Source organism: Carcharodon carcharias, chromosome 21, assembly GCF_017639515.1.
Source record: "Carcharodon carcharias isolate sCarCar2 chromosome 21, sCarCar2.pri, whole genome shotgun sequence".
Classification (NCBI taxonomy): Eukaryota; Metazoa; Chordata; class Chondrichthyes; order Lamniformes; family Lamnidae; genus Carcharodon; species Carcharodon carcharias.
This window is the reverse complement of record NC_054487.1, coordinates 47786255-47799284: the sequence shown is the minus strand read 5'-3', so window position 1 is coordinate 47799284 and position 13030 is coordinate 47786255. Positions and strand designations below refer to the sequence as shown.

Sequence of the window (13030 nt, the reverse complement as noted above, 5' to 3'; positions counted from 1 at the left end):
GCAGAAATCTCCTTTATACCATTACAGTGGGGAGATGTCCAGTGAACACTCAGTGCCTCCCCACCCACAATTAAATAACTTAGATTATCTCAAATGCAGTGGTAGGAAATAGAACATACGTTCCACTGTTCCATGGCACACTTATAATGAATTAAGAATTTAAAGAATAGGATCTGAAATATTTTTCACATTTACAAATCTTTATTTTATGCTGCAGAATACCAAGAGAGTGAATTTAAATGGATGGAAACAGATCAGGCACCTGTTACATACCTCGCCTGATTCAACTGTAATACATCTTTAATGTGTTGGAGTCAAAACTAATCTTCCTTCCTTTGACTCATTCCCTTCTACAGTCTCATGCCATGGAACTTCCCCTGCACTATAGTCTTTCCTTCCTCTTGCACTTTAAAATATTAAAACTCAAGCTTGGCATCTGTCACTAGTTCATATTCAATTCTTTCCTGTTACTCCACAACCTTGGCGGTGTCCAAGAACTATTGTTTTTACAGTAAAATAGTAATTGAATTGCAGTGTGAATGTTAGTAGGTTAATATAGTTAGCCTCAATGCCCTTGTGTTCCTGAAGAAAAATATGCTATGTTTCTCACTCCTGATCACTATCCATTGACCCTTTCCCTCTCCCCCCGCTTCTACTGCAATAAAATGAATGTAAATATGAGGTAGGGTGATTGAGAGGTGAAAGAAGGATGTGAGATGGGTTATAACCTAATTTCCCCCTTGACTAATTAATATTAGTATTGAGCATCATGAATCTTTCAGTAAAATGCATGGGTATTCACTCCTTTCAAGTTCATGCTCCGTACTCTGGGACAGAAGCAAATACCACATGACTTGTCAATGAAAAGACTGGTGCTATACCTACTTGCTCAGTATCAATTTTTTTAATTAAAAGTTTTTGGATTTTTCAATAAATGATCCATCAATATTTTATAATTTATGGGATTTTAAATTTATCCAGACTTCACCAAATTCCTAATAAAGATCATTGTTTTACATCACAGACACAAGTCAACAAAAATAGTTGAACTTCTGGTTGGAAGCAACAAAACAAAAATATGGGGCCAGAGTTCACCCCCACCAATCCACCCCCCCACCCCCCCCACCCCTTCCCCCAACACCAGTTTAAAAGTCATTGAGGGGGAAGAATGGCGAAACCGCAGCCATTTGACCTTTAATAGAGTGCAGGCAGGATGTCCTGCCTAGAGTGCTGCTGGCCAACCAGAGGCTGTCATCTCTCCAGGACCGATGAACCAGAGGCTGGCAACTGTACAGTACAGGCAGCAGCACGGAGAGTGGTGGCCACTGCCAATATTACGCTGGGGCCTTCACCGGGGACCATTGCTGGATCCCTGGAGAGAAGCAAGTGTGATGGGGTAGCAGGGAGGGTGTGCCAGAAGCAGGTCAACTGGGGGGCAAGGAGCTGAAAGATTGGTGGAGAGGATTTAAACATTGGAGGGGGCCTCCAATGTTCACAAGGGGCTCATTGAGGAGGAGACCCCTTGCCTGCCACCAGTCTACACAGAGAAAACTGCCAGGCTGGCCATTTAGTGCAGGCCGCTCCTGCATCGGTTAAAGCAAGTGGTAATTAATACCACTTAAGGGCCTCAACTGGCCCATTGGTGGACAGGCTGCCCAACACCTGTCTCCGCCACTGATATAACTGCACTGGGGGTCAGGGAGGGTGTGCAGAATGTGAGCTGGCTGCCTGCTGGGTTTAACTTGCCCCCCCGACCCCGCTGGCTGTGGAGCATTAAATCCAGTTCATGAACTATTTAAGTCTTAAATGACTTGTATATGTAGCTTCTGCTTTATTCCATTCCCTACATCCAATGAGCAGAGCTAGAAGAGAAAATAAGCCATATGTACACATCACTTCTAAAAAAAAATGTAATAAATGCTTTTGTTATACTAGGCTTTTCCTTTAAGTCCAAGTTTGTTCAAAACGGAACAAAATTGATTCTTCTGGAAAACTTTACTTCATGCATCTATATACATTCCATTTATTAGGTAATCAATTCTGGTATAGTGCCTTCTATTATATGACTCTGATATTCGTTTACTTATCACAATCATAACTATTATTAGAAATAATAACCCAAATAATAAAGCAGCAATTAGTCCACTCTGAACTGCCACTTCTGACTCTTCCCTTTTCTCTGCAGATTTTACCTGACCTCCCAAATTTTGTTTTTGGTCCAGTGCTTTGTTTCTTCCATTACTTGATACTACAGTTATAATCCCAATGAATGGTGTTTTAGAAACTGGAATCCTTGATACAGTGGATTGTTGAATCATCTTTGGTATCAACTTTGTTGATGAGACATTAGTAGTAGTCGGGAGGGTGGTTGTCGTTGTCTGAATGTTTTTGACTGGGAGAGTGGTGGTCACAGGGAGACCGGTGGTTGTTGTCTGAGTGGTGGTCACTGGGAGAGTGGCAGCTGCTCTCTGAGTGGTGGTCACTGGGAGAGCGGTGGTTGTTGTTGACGAGGTGGTCACTGGGAGAGTGGTGGTTGTTGTTGAAGTGGTGGTCACTGGGAGAGCGGTGGTTGTTGTTGAAATGGTGGTCACTGGGAGAGCGGTGGTTGTTGTCGGAGTGGTGGTCACTGGGAGAGCGGTGGTTGTTGTCGGAGTGGTGGTCACTGGGAGAGCGGTGGTTGTTGTCGGAGTGGTGGTCATTGGGAGAGCGGTGGTTGTTGTCGGAGTGGTGGTCACTGGGAGAGCGGTGGTTGTTGTCGGAGTGGTGGTCACTGGGAGAGCGGTGGTTGTTGTCAGAGTGGTGGTCACTGGGAGAGTGGTGGTTGTTGTCGAAGTGGTGGTCACTGGGAGAGCGGTGGTTGTTATCGAAGTGGTGGTCACTGGGAGAGCGGTGGTTGTTGTCGAAGTGGTGGTCACTGGGAGAGCGGTGGTTGTTGTTGAAGTGGTGGTCACTGAGAAAGCAGTGGTTGTTGTTGAAGTGGTGGTCACTGGGAGAGCGGTGGTTGTAGTCATCTGAGTGGTGGTCAATGGGAGAGCAGTGGTTGTTGTTGGAGTGGTGGTCACTGGGAGAGTGGTGGTTGTAGTCATCCGAGTGGTGGTCAATGGGAGAGTGGTGGTTGTAATCATCTGAGTGGTGGTGATTGGGAGAGCGGTGGTTGTTGTCGGAGTGGTGGTCACTGGGAGAGTGGTGGCTGTTGTCGGAGAGATGGTGACTGGAAGAGTAGTTGGGAAGTTGGTGTTTGTCGTTGGCTGCATAGTGATCATTGAAAGAGTAGTCTGGCGATTGGTTCTTGTTAGCTGGGTAGCAGTCAATGGCAGATTGGTTAGGAAGCCAGAAGTTGTTGTTGACTGGGTAGTTGGGAGAATGGTAGTTGTCTTTGACTTGTCAGTAGCCAATGAGAGAGTGGTTAGCAGTGGAGTGGCTGTCATTGACATTGGGAGTGTCCCAGTCATCATTAACTGTTTGGTGATCACTGGGAAAGTGGAAAATTTTGTATGGGTGAAAGAAGTTGTTGGCTGAACTGTGGTTGTTTGAAGAGCGATGACTGCTGTTGACTGACGGGTGGTTATTTGGGTAGGAACAAGATTAGATGTAAGATTTTTGAGCAGTTCTGGAGAAATTCCATTATCTGATGATTCTTTCCCTCTGTGAGAATGTGTTTCTTTCATGGACTCATCCAACTCCTTCATACTTGTTAGATCTGTGTGAAAAAAGAATAAAACGTCTGTGTGTTTCTGAAATACAAGATAGTGAAATATGGTAACTCTGCGAATTGGAGATTTTCAGATAGAATTACCCCCACATTGCATTTTGCTGAAACAAAAACAGAATTACCTGGAAAAACTCAGCAGGTCTGGCAGCATCGGCAGAGAAGAAAAGAGTTGACGTTTCGAGTCCTCATGACCCTTCGACAGAACTTGAGTTTGAGTCCAAGAAAGAGTTGAAATATAAGCTGGTTTAAGTTGTGTGTGGGGGGGGGGGGGGGCGCGGAGGGAGAGAGAGAGAGAGAGAGAGAAGTGGGGGGGGGGGGGTGGTTTTAGGGACAAACAAGCAGTGATAGAAGCAGATCATCAAAAGATGTCAACAACAATAGAACAAAAGAACACATAGGTGTTAAAGTTGGTGATATTATCTAAACGAATGTGCTAATTAAGAATGGATGGTAGGGCACTCAAGGTATAGCTCTAGTGGGGGTGGGGAGAGCATAAAAGATTTTAAGATATTTAAAAATAATGGAAATAGGTGGGAAAAGAAAAATCTATATAATTTATTGGAAAAAAAAGGAAGGGCGAAACAGAAAGGGGGTGGGGATGGGGGAGGGAGCTCACGACCTAAAGTTGTTGAATTCAATATTCAGTCCGGAAGGCTGTAAAGTGCCTAGTCGGAAGATGAGATGTTGTTCCTCCAGTTTGCGTTGGGCTTCACTGAACAATGCAGCAAGCCAAGGACAGACATGTGGGCAAGAGAGCAGGGTGGAGTGTTAAAATGGCAAGCGACAGGGAGGTTAGGGTCACTCTTGCGGACAGACCGCAGGTGTTCTGCAAAGCGGTCGCCCAGTTTACGTTTGGTCTCTCCAATGTAGAGGAGACCACATTGGGAGCAACGAATGCAGTAGACTAAGTTGGGGGAAATGCAAGTGAAATGCCGCTTTACTTGAAAGGAGTGTTTGGGCCCTTGGACGGTGAGGAGAGAGGAAGTGAAGGGGCAGGTGTTGCATCTTTTGCGTGGGCATGGGGTGATGCCATAGGAAGGGGTTGAGGAGTAGGGGGTGATGGAGGAGTGGACCAGGGTGTCCCGGAGGGAGCGATCCCTACGGAATGCCGATGGGGGGGGTGAAGGGAAGATGTGTTTGGTGGTGGCATCATGCTGGAGTTGGTGGAAATGGCGGAGGATGATCCTTTGAATGCGGAGGCTGGTGGGGTGATAAGTGAGGACAAGGGGGACCCTATCATGTTTCTGGGAGGGAGGAGAAGGCGTGAGGGCGGATGCGCGGGAAATGGGCCGGACACGGTTGAGAGCCCTGTCAACGACCGTGGGTGGAAAACCTCGGTTAAGGAAGAAGGGGGACGTGTCAGAGGAACTGTTTTTGAAGGTGGCATCATTGGAACAGATGCGACGGAGGCAAAGGAAATGAGAGAATGGGATGGAGTCCTTACAGGAAGCGGGGTGTGAGGAGCTGTAGTCGAGGTAGCTGTGGGAGTCGGTGGGTTTGTAATGGATATTGGTGGACAGTCTATCACCAGAGATTGAGACAGAGAGGTCAAGGAAGGGAAGGGAAGTGTCAGAGATAGACCACGTGAAAATGATGGAGGGGTGGAGATTGGAAGCAAAATAATAAATTTTTCCAAGTCCCGACGAGAGCATGAAGCGGCACCAAAGTAATCATCGATGTGCCGGAGAAAGAGTTGTGGAAGGGGGCCGGAGTAGGACTGCAACAAGGAATGTTCCACATACCCCATAAAGAGACAGGCATAGCTGGGGCCCATGCGGGTACCCATAGCCACACCTTTTGTTTGGAGGAAGTGAGAGGAGTTGAAGGAGAAATTGTTCAGCATGAGAACAAGTTCAGCCAGATGGAGGAGAGTAGTGGTGGATGGGGATTGTTCGGGCCTCTGTTTGAGGAAGAAGCTAAGGGCCTTCAGACCATCCTGGTGGGGGACGGAGGTGTAAAGGGATTGGACGTCCATGGTGAAGAGGAAGCGGTTGGGGCCAGGGAACTGGAAATTGTTGATGTGACGTAAGGTGTCAGAGGAATCACGGATGTAGGTGGGAAGGGACTGGACAAGGGGAGAGAGAAGGGAGTCAAGATAACGAGAAATGAGTTCTGTGGGGCAGGAGCAAGCTGAGACGATCGGTCTACCGGGGAGTTCTGTTTGTGGATTTTGGGTAGGAGATAGAAGCGGGCCGTCCGAGGTTGGGCGACTATCAGGTTGGAAGCTGTGGGAGGAGGATCCCCAGAGGAGATGAGGTCAGTGACAGTTCGGGAAACAATGGCTTGATGTTCAGTGGTGGGGTCATGGTCCAGGGAGAGGTAGGAGGAAGTGTCTGCGAGTTGATGCTCAGCCTCCGCGAGGTAGAGGTCAGTGCGCCAGACAACAACCCTTGTCAGCGGGTTTGATGACAATGTCAGGGTTGGACCTGAGAGAATGGAGTGCAGTAAGTTCAGAGAGAGACAGGTTAGAATGGGTGAGAGGAGCAGAGAAATTGAGACGACTAATGTCGCGCCGACAGTTCTCAATGAAAAGATCAAGAGAAGGTAAGAATCCAGAGGGAGGGGTCCAGGTGGAGGGAGAATATTGGAGATGGGTAAAAGGATCCGTTGAACTGGGAGAGGACTCCTGCCCAAAGAAGTGAGCCCGGAGACGAAGACGGCGGAAGAAGAGTTCAGCATCATGCCGAGCCCGAAATTCATTGAGGTGAGGGCGTAAGAGTATGAAACTAAGTCCTTTGCTGAGCACTGAACGTTCAGCATCAGAGAGGGGAAGGTCAGGGGGTAAAGTGAATACACGGCTGGGGTTGGGATTGGAAGATGGGGTGGGGACGGAGGGACGGGCAGGGGTGGAGGGTCCTAGATGGGTGTTGGTGTCGATGAGTTGTTGGAGCTTGCGTTCCTTAGCACTTGAGAGAAAGAGAAAAAAAGTTTCTTGTTGAGTCGTCGGATGAGCCGAAGAATAAAATGAAACTGGGGGCACGTGCAGCTTTGAAAAAGGGTACGGCAGTGCTGCTGGAGGGAGAGGTCGAGTGTGTTCATATGGCGGCGCATGGCACTGAGTGTGGATTTCAGAATGTGACGGGAACAGCAGTCCGAGAAACGTTTTATGTCCCGGAGATACCTGTAATCCTGGGTGGGTTCGAAACATGAGGGGTGGAATTTCAGTTGAAATCCACGTGGGGTAAGTCGGAGACGGAGACAGTCACTGAGAAAGGAGATATGGCTGTGAAAGCGGGTTTTAGTAAACACCTTGTCAAACACCAGGAGGGAAATGGAAAGCAATGAAGGTGAGCAAGGCAAAAGAGAGGAACGGAAGTCTTGTCGCAAAAAAGAACAGAACTTTTTCAAGGAGGTAGGCATTTCTTGAAGAGCAGTGGCAGTCAATTAAACACAGAGATAAAAACAAAAAAACTGCGGATGCTGGAAATCCAAAACAAAAACAGAATTACCTGGAAAAACTCAGCAGGTCTGGCAGCATCGGCAGAGATGCATTTTGCTGAGACACGTTTGAGGGTCTGATGCAATAGGTTCACGTGTTGCTCTGGGGTCTGGGTTCAAATCCATGCAAGACTGAGGGGATATAATGTATTTTTTCTGACGTGCTTAAGAGTGCCACGTGCAATAAAGCTTCAAGGCTTCTCTGTAATCATTAAGACTGACTGACACAATATTTTTCCCCATTGTTTAGCCACTCAACTGCTGAATTGTGCAATTTCCAATCCCCCATCTTTGGTGAGCACCATGTGGGAAGCCTGATATTGGCTGAGAAGGCCTAGTTATTTAGTCTCAGAAATACCTGAGAAATTGGTTACAGATTTGGTAAGGAGGTGTGGTGTAGATCTAAGACCTGATTACTTCTCCCTCAGGAATAGAAGCTCCCATTCTGTGCCCAGCTTTCTACACCACACATTGCAAGGGCTCAGACAATGTGCCTAATCCAAGAACGATATCTGATCCAAAGTCAGAAGGACACTGCCCAATACAGTATTGATTTATGCTATCAAAAGGCGCTGAGTTTAATTCATAGTCGAGGACTTTGGGCAGCAATGCAGTCAACTAAGGCTCCTGCTCTTGAACACGATGTAGATTTGGTTTGTATAACCTAACAACACTCATAGATTAGACTTATCTGAATTGGAGGCTGGGCAGTGCACACAGCACTGCCTCGGCCAGAGTCAGCGTCAGCAGGAGAGGAGGGGAGCCTGAGACAGTGGCTATGGAGAGGGTGTGCAATCAGTGATAATGGCATGGAGTTTGTAGTGGGGACTGAAGACAATAGCTCCCTGAAGATTACTGGGAGGAAATTGCAGCTTAAACAGGTTGAAAACATTGAGGAAATGCAGGGTCCAAGAGATGAGGTAGAGCTGGGTAGGTGCCATCAGTTTACCTATGGAATCTGACATCATGGCCTTGGATGATTTTGCAAAGCCAAGTATGTAGATGAGAAACAGGAAAGAGAAAAGAACAGATGCACAAGGACCAGGAAAGCAAAGAAGGCATTACAGGAGATTCTCTGACTATGATTGGATAGGTAAAAGTAGAACAAAGTGAGGGCAGTTGAATTATTTGTACAGAGGACGAGAGAAGGATTGCAAAGTCAACAATTTCAAAGGATACAAACAGGTCCAGAATCAGAAAATGGTTGCAGCATTAAAAAGGGTGCCACTCAGCCCGTCAAGTCCATACATGTTCTCTACAAGTGCAACTCAGTTAGTCTCACTTCCCTGCCCATTTCCCTGCAGCCCAGCAAACATTTTTTTTTCCTTCAGATAATTATTCAATTCTCTTTAGAAAGCTTTAATTGAATCTGCCTCCACCACACTCTCAGGCAGCGCATTCCAGACTCTAACCACATGCTGCATAAAAAAGTTTTTAATCATGCCACCTTTGGCTTTTTTTGCCAATCACCTTAAATCTGTGTCCTCTGGTTCTTGCCCCTTCTACCAAGGGGAACAATTTATCCTGATCCACACAATCCAGAACCCTCATAATATTGAACACCTCTATCAAATCTCCTCTCAACTTGCTCCAAGGAGAACAGCCCCAGTTCCTCATCCCTGGAACCCTTGAATCTTTCCTGCATCCTTTTAATGCCTTCACATTCTTCCTGAAGTGCGGTGCTTAGAATTGGACACAAAACTCCGGTTTAGGCTGAACCAGTGTTTTATAAAAGTTCACCATAACTTCCTTGCTTTTGCACTCAATGCTACTGTTTATGAAACCCAGGATCCCATATGCTTTCTTAATCACTTTTTCAACCTGCCCTGTCACCTTCAACAATTTGCACACATATACTCCCAAGTCCCTGTGCTCCTCCACCCACTTTAGAATTGTATCCTTTATTTTATATTGTCTCTCCTTGTTCTTCCTACCAAAAATGAATCACTTTACACTTCTCTGTATTAAATTCCATTTGCCTCCTGTCCTCCCATTCCACCAAGCTGTCCAAATCCTCTAAAAGACCATCACTGTCATCTGCAAATTTTGAAATTGTACCTTGAACATCCAAGTCTAGGTCATTAATATGGATCAAGAAAAGCAATGGTCTGAAATCAAATGCCTTTTGGAAATCCACGACACCATATGAACCCGTATTAATGCCATTAGCACATTCTGTTACCGTATCAAAAAACTCAATCAAATTAGTTAGACATGATTTCCGCTTAACAAACCCATGCTGGATTTCCACACTAGTCCAAAAAATTGTTAATTTTGCCTCAGATTATCATTTATGAAAGCTTTCCCACCATTAAGGTTAAATGGATTGGCCTGTAATTGCTGGGTTTATTTAGTCCTCTGGCGCCACCCATGTATCTAAGGAAGATTATTGACAGTACCTCTGCAATAAAAATTTCATAAATACTGAAAAAAGTACTAAAAGGGTATTGTAAACATTGAAACAGCCAAAACTCTTCTCATTTTAAGGACTTCATTGCCCTTATATTATCTTTTACAGCCATTCAAAATGGGTTTTGAAGGCCAAGGAACACAAGCCTGGCACAAATCCTAAGAAATTGTGTTCAGATTTTAGTTTAAATACCGGATCTTAATGAGGCCATAGCACAAAATGTTTGCAAGCACTGTAGTACATGAAATGTAGCCAGCCAGAAAACTTTGGGCAGAAGAAACTTGATCCAAAACATGCGCAGGGCCTGCTCACTCAATCTTCGGATTCCCTGCACATACACTACATCTGCAGAGCCAAGCACAAAATTTATTCTCAGGAGTATATGGTGGGCATCAATGTTGTTCATGGAAATCCCAGTGATAAAAGACCATAAGACATAGGAGCAGAAATTAGGCCATTCAGCCCATCGAGTCTGCTCCGCAATTCAATCATGGCTGATAAGTTTCTCAACCCCATTCTCCCGCCTTCTCCCCATAACCTTTGATCCCCTTACCAATTAAGAACCTACCTATCTCAGTTTTAAATACACTCAATGTCCTGGCCTCCACAGCCTTCTGTGGCAATGAATTCCATAGATTCACCACCCTCTGGCTAAAGAAGTTTCTTCTCATCTCTGTTTTAAAAGGTCTTTCCTTTACTCTGAAGCTGTGCCCTCGAGTCCTAGTCTCTCCTACTAATGGAAACATCTTCCCCACGTCCACTCTATACAGGCCTTTCAGTATTCTGTAAGTTTCAATCAGATCCCCCCTCATCCTTCTAAACTCCATCGAGTATAGACCCAGAGTCCTCAAACGTTCCTCATATGTTAAGCCTTTCATTCCTGGGATCATTCTCGTGAACCTCCTCTGGACCCTCTCCAGGGCCAGCACATCCTTCCTGAGATACGGGGCCCAAAATTGCTCACAATATTCTAAATGTGGTCTGAACAGAGCCTTATAAAGCCTCAGCTGCACATCCCTGCTTTTATATTCTAGGCCTCTCGAGATAAATGCCAACATTGCACTTGCCTTCCTAACTATCGACTCAACCTGCAAGTTAACCTTAAGAGAATCCTGGACTAGGACTCCCAAGTCCCTTTGCAATCCAGATTTCTGAATTCTCTCCCCATTTATAAAATGGTCTATGCCTCTATTCTTCCTACCAAAGTGCATGACCTCACACTTCCCCACGTTGTATTCCATCTGCCACTTCTTTGCCCAAAAAGGGTAATTCAATAGTCCTTTTTTTAAAAATTAATAACACTCTTGGTAAGTGCCTTGGGACATTTTGCTATGTTAAAGGTTTTATATAAATAGAAGTCATTGTTGTTGCAGTTGAAACACACATCCCATTCACTACCTATAAAAAGGTTACATTTCAATTCATAATGGTAATGAACCTACAGATGGAAGCTGTCTATTGCAGGAGCAAAGATTACTGGGAGAAAGAACAACCTTATTATTTTGCTAGATGTAAGCAAAAGATGCACAAATAACTTTACAATGTTGCTAACCAGAAAACCAAAGACATTCCTTATTATTTGAAAAATCTAATTGAAGTCATGAGTGCGAGAACTAATTAAAAGATATGAGGGAACACGCATAATAAACTTTCATGTTCATCGTAATGACATTTGAGTTCCTGTAAATTAGTATCAAATTTAGTATTACAGGGGAAAGCCTATTTGCACCACTTAATATTTTATGCTGCAGATATCATAGAACCATCATGTCTGTGCTGGTTCTCAGCAAGAGCAACTCACCTAGTCCCATTCCCACTCCTTTTCCCTATCCCTCTGCACGCTTATCTAATTCTCTTTTGAAGGCCTCAATTGAATCTGCCTTCACCACGCTCTCAAGCGGTGCTTTCCAGATCCTAACCACTAGGCGTCTAAAAAGTCTTTTCTCATATCGCTATTGCTTCATTTGCCAATCACCTTAAATTTGTGTCCTTTACTTCAGCCAACAAGAACATTTTCTCCCTATTTACTCTGTCCAGACCCCTCATAATTTTGAGCATCTCTATCAAATCTCCTTTTAATCTTCTCTTCTCCAAGGACAACAGCCCCAACTTCTCCAATCTATCCACATAACAGAAGTTCCTCATCCCTGAAACCATTCTCGTGAATCTGGACCCCCTCTAATGCCTTGACATCCTTCCTAAAGTGTGGTGCCTAGAAGTGGACATAATACTCCAGTTGAGGTCAAACCAGTGTTTTGCACAGGTTTATCATAACTTCCTTGTTTTTGTACTTTATGTCCCAATTTATAAAACCCAGGTTCCCGTATGCTTTATTAACTGCTTTCTCAACCTGTCTTACCAACTCCAATCAATGATTTGGTCCCTCAGCTCTTGCACACCCCTTTAGAATTGTACTCTTTTTATATTGCCTCTCCTTGTTTTTCAAAATGGATCACATCACACTTCTCTGCAATAAATTCTGCCACTTGTCCGCCTATTCCATCAGCTTTCTATGTCCTTTTGAAGTTCAACATTATCCGTCTCAGTTCAAAATACTTCCAGGTTGTATGTCATCTGCAAATTTTGAAATTGTGCCTGGCACACCCAAGTCTAGGTCATTAATTCATATCAAGAAACACAGTGGCCCTAACACCAACCCCTGGGGAACTTTAATATATGGCTTTCACCAGTCTGAAAAACAACTGTTCACCGCTACTCTGTGTCCTATCACTCAGCCAACTTCATGTCCATGCTGCCACTGTTCCTTTTATCCATGAGCTCTAAATGTGTTGGCAAGCATGCTATGTAGCACTTTATCAAATGTCCTTTGGTAGTCCATACACATCACAACATCCACATTAACACTCTGCTCCTTCAACAAAAAACTCAAGCAAGTTTGTTAAACACAATTTGCTCTGTAAAAAAAAAGTGCTGGCTCTCCTTAATTAATCCACATTTGCCCAAGTGAGTGTTAATTTTTTCCAGAGTTATCATTTAAAGCTTCCCTACCACTGAAGTTAAACCGACAGGCTTGTTGTTGCTAGGCTTTTTAGACTCTTTTTTGAACAACAGTGTAACATTTGGAATTCTCCAGTCCTCTGGCACCACCCCTGTATCTAAAGAGGATTGAAAAATTATGGCCAGTGTCCGCACCCTTACTTCCCTCTGTAATCTTGGATGCATCTCATCCGGTCCTGGTGACTTATCAACTTTTAAGTACAACCAGGCTATCCAAATAACTCCACTTTATCAACTTTTAGCCCGTCCAGTTTCTCAACTATCACCTTTTTCACAATAACTTGGACAGCTTCCTCTTCTTAGGTAAAGACAGATGCGAAGTACACATTTGGAACCTCAGCCATGCCACCTGCTTCCATGTGTAAATCAACTTTTAGGTCCCTAATCAGCCTGACTCTTTCTTTTATTACCTTTTTACTATAGGTATTACCAAAGAAGAATTTTGGATGCCC

General features: G+C 44.6%; 1 protein-coding gene across 3 annotated transcripts in view; it reads right to left on the bottom strand.

Annotated features, from left to right (window-relative positions):
* Positions 1–1144: 1144 nt before the first annotated feature.
* The window catches only part of LOC121292915 (mucin-2-like), a 28972-nt gene continuing 17086 nt past the window's right edge, over positions 1145–13030 (bottom strand). For all 3 annotated transcript variants that reach the window (XM_041215399.1, XM_041215398.1, XM_041215400.1), the window contains one exon: positions 1145–3700. In XM_041215399.1, the coding sequence (XP_041071333.1) occupies positions 2001–3700 (1700 nt within the window). In that variant the 3' untranslated portion in view covers positions 1145–2000. The remainder of the gene's footprint in view (positions 3701–13030) is intronic.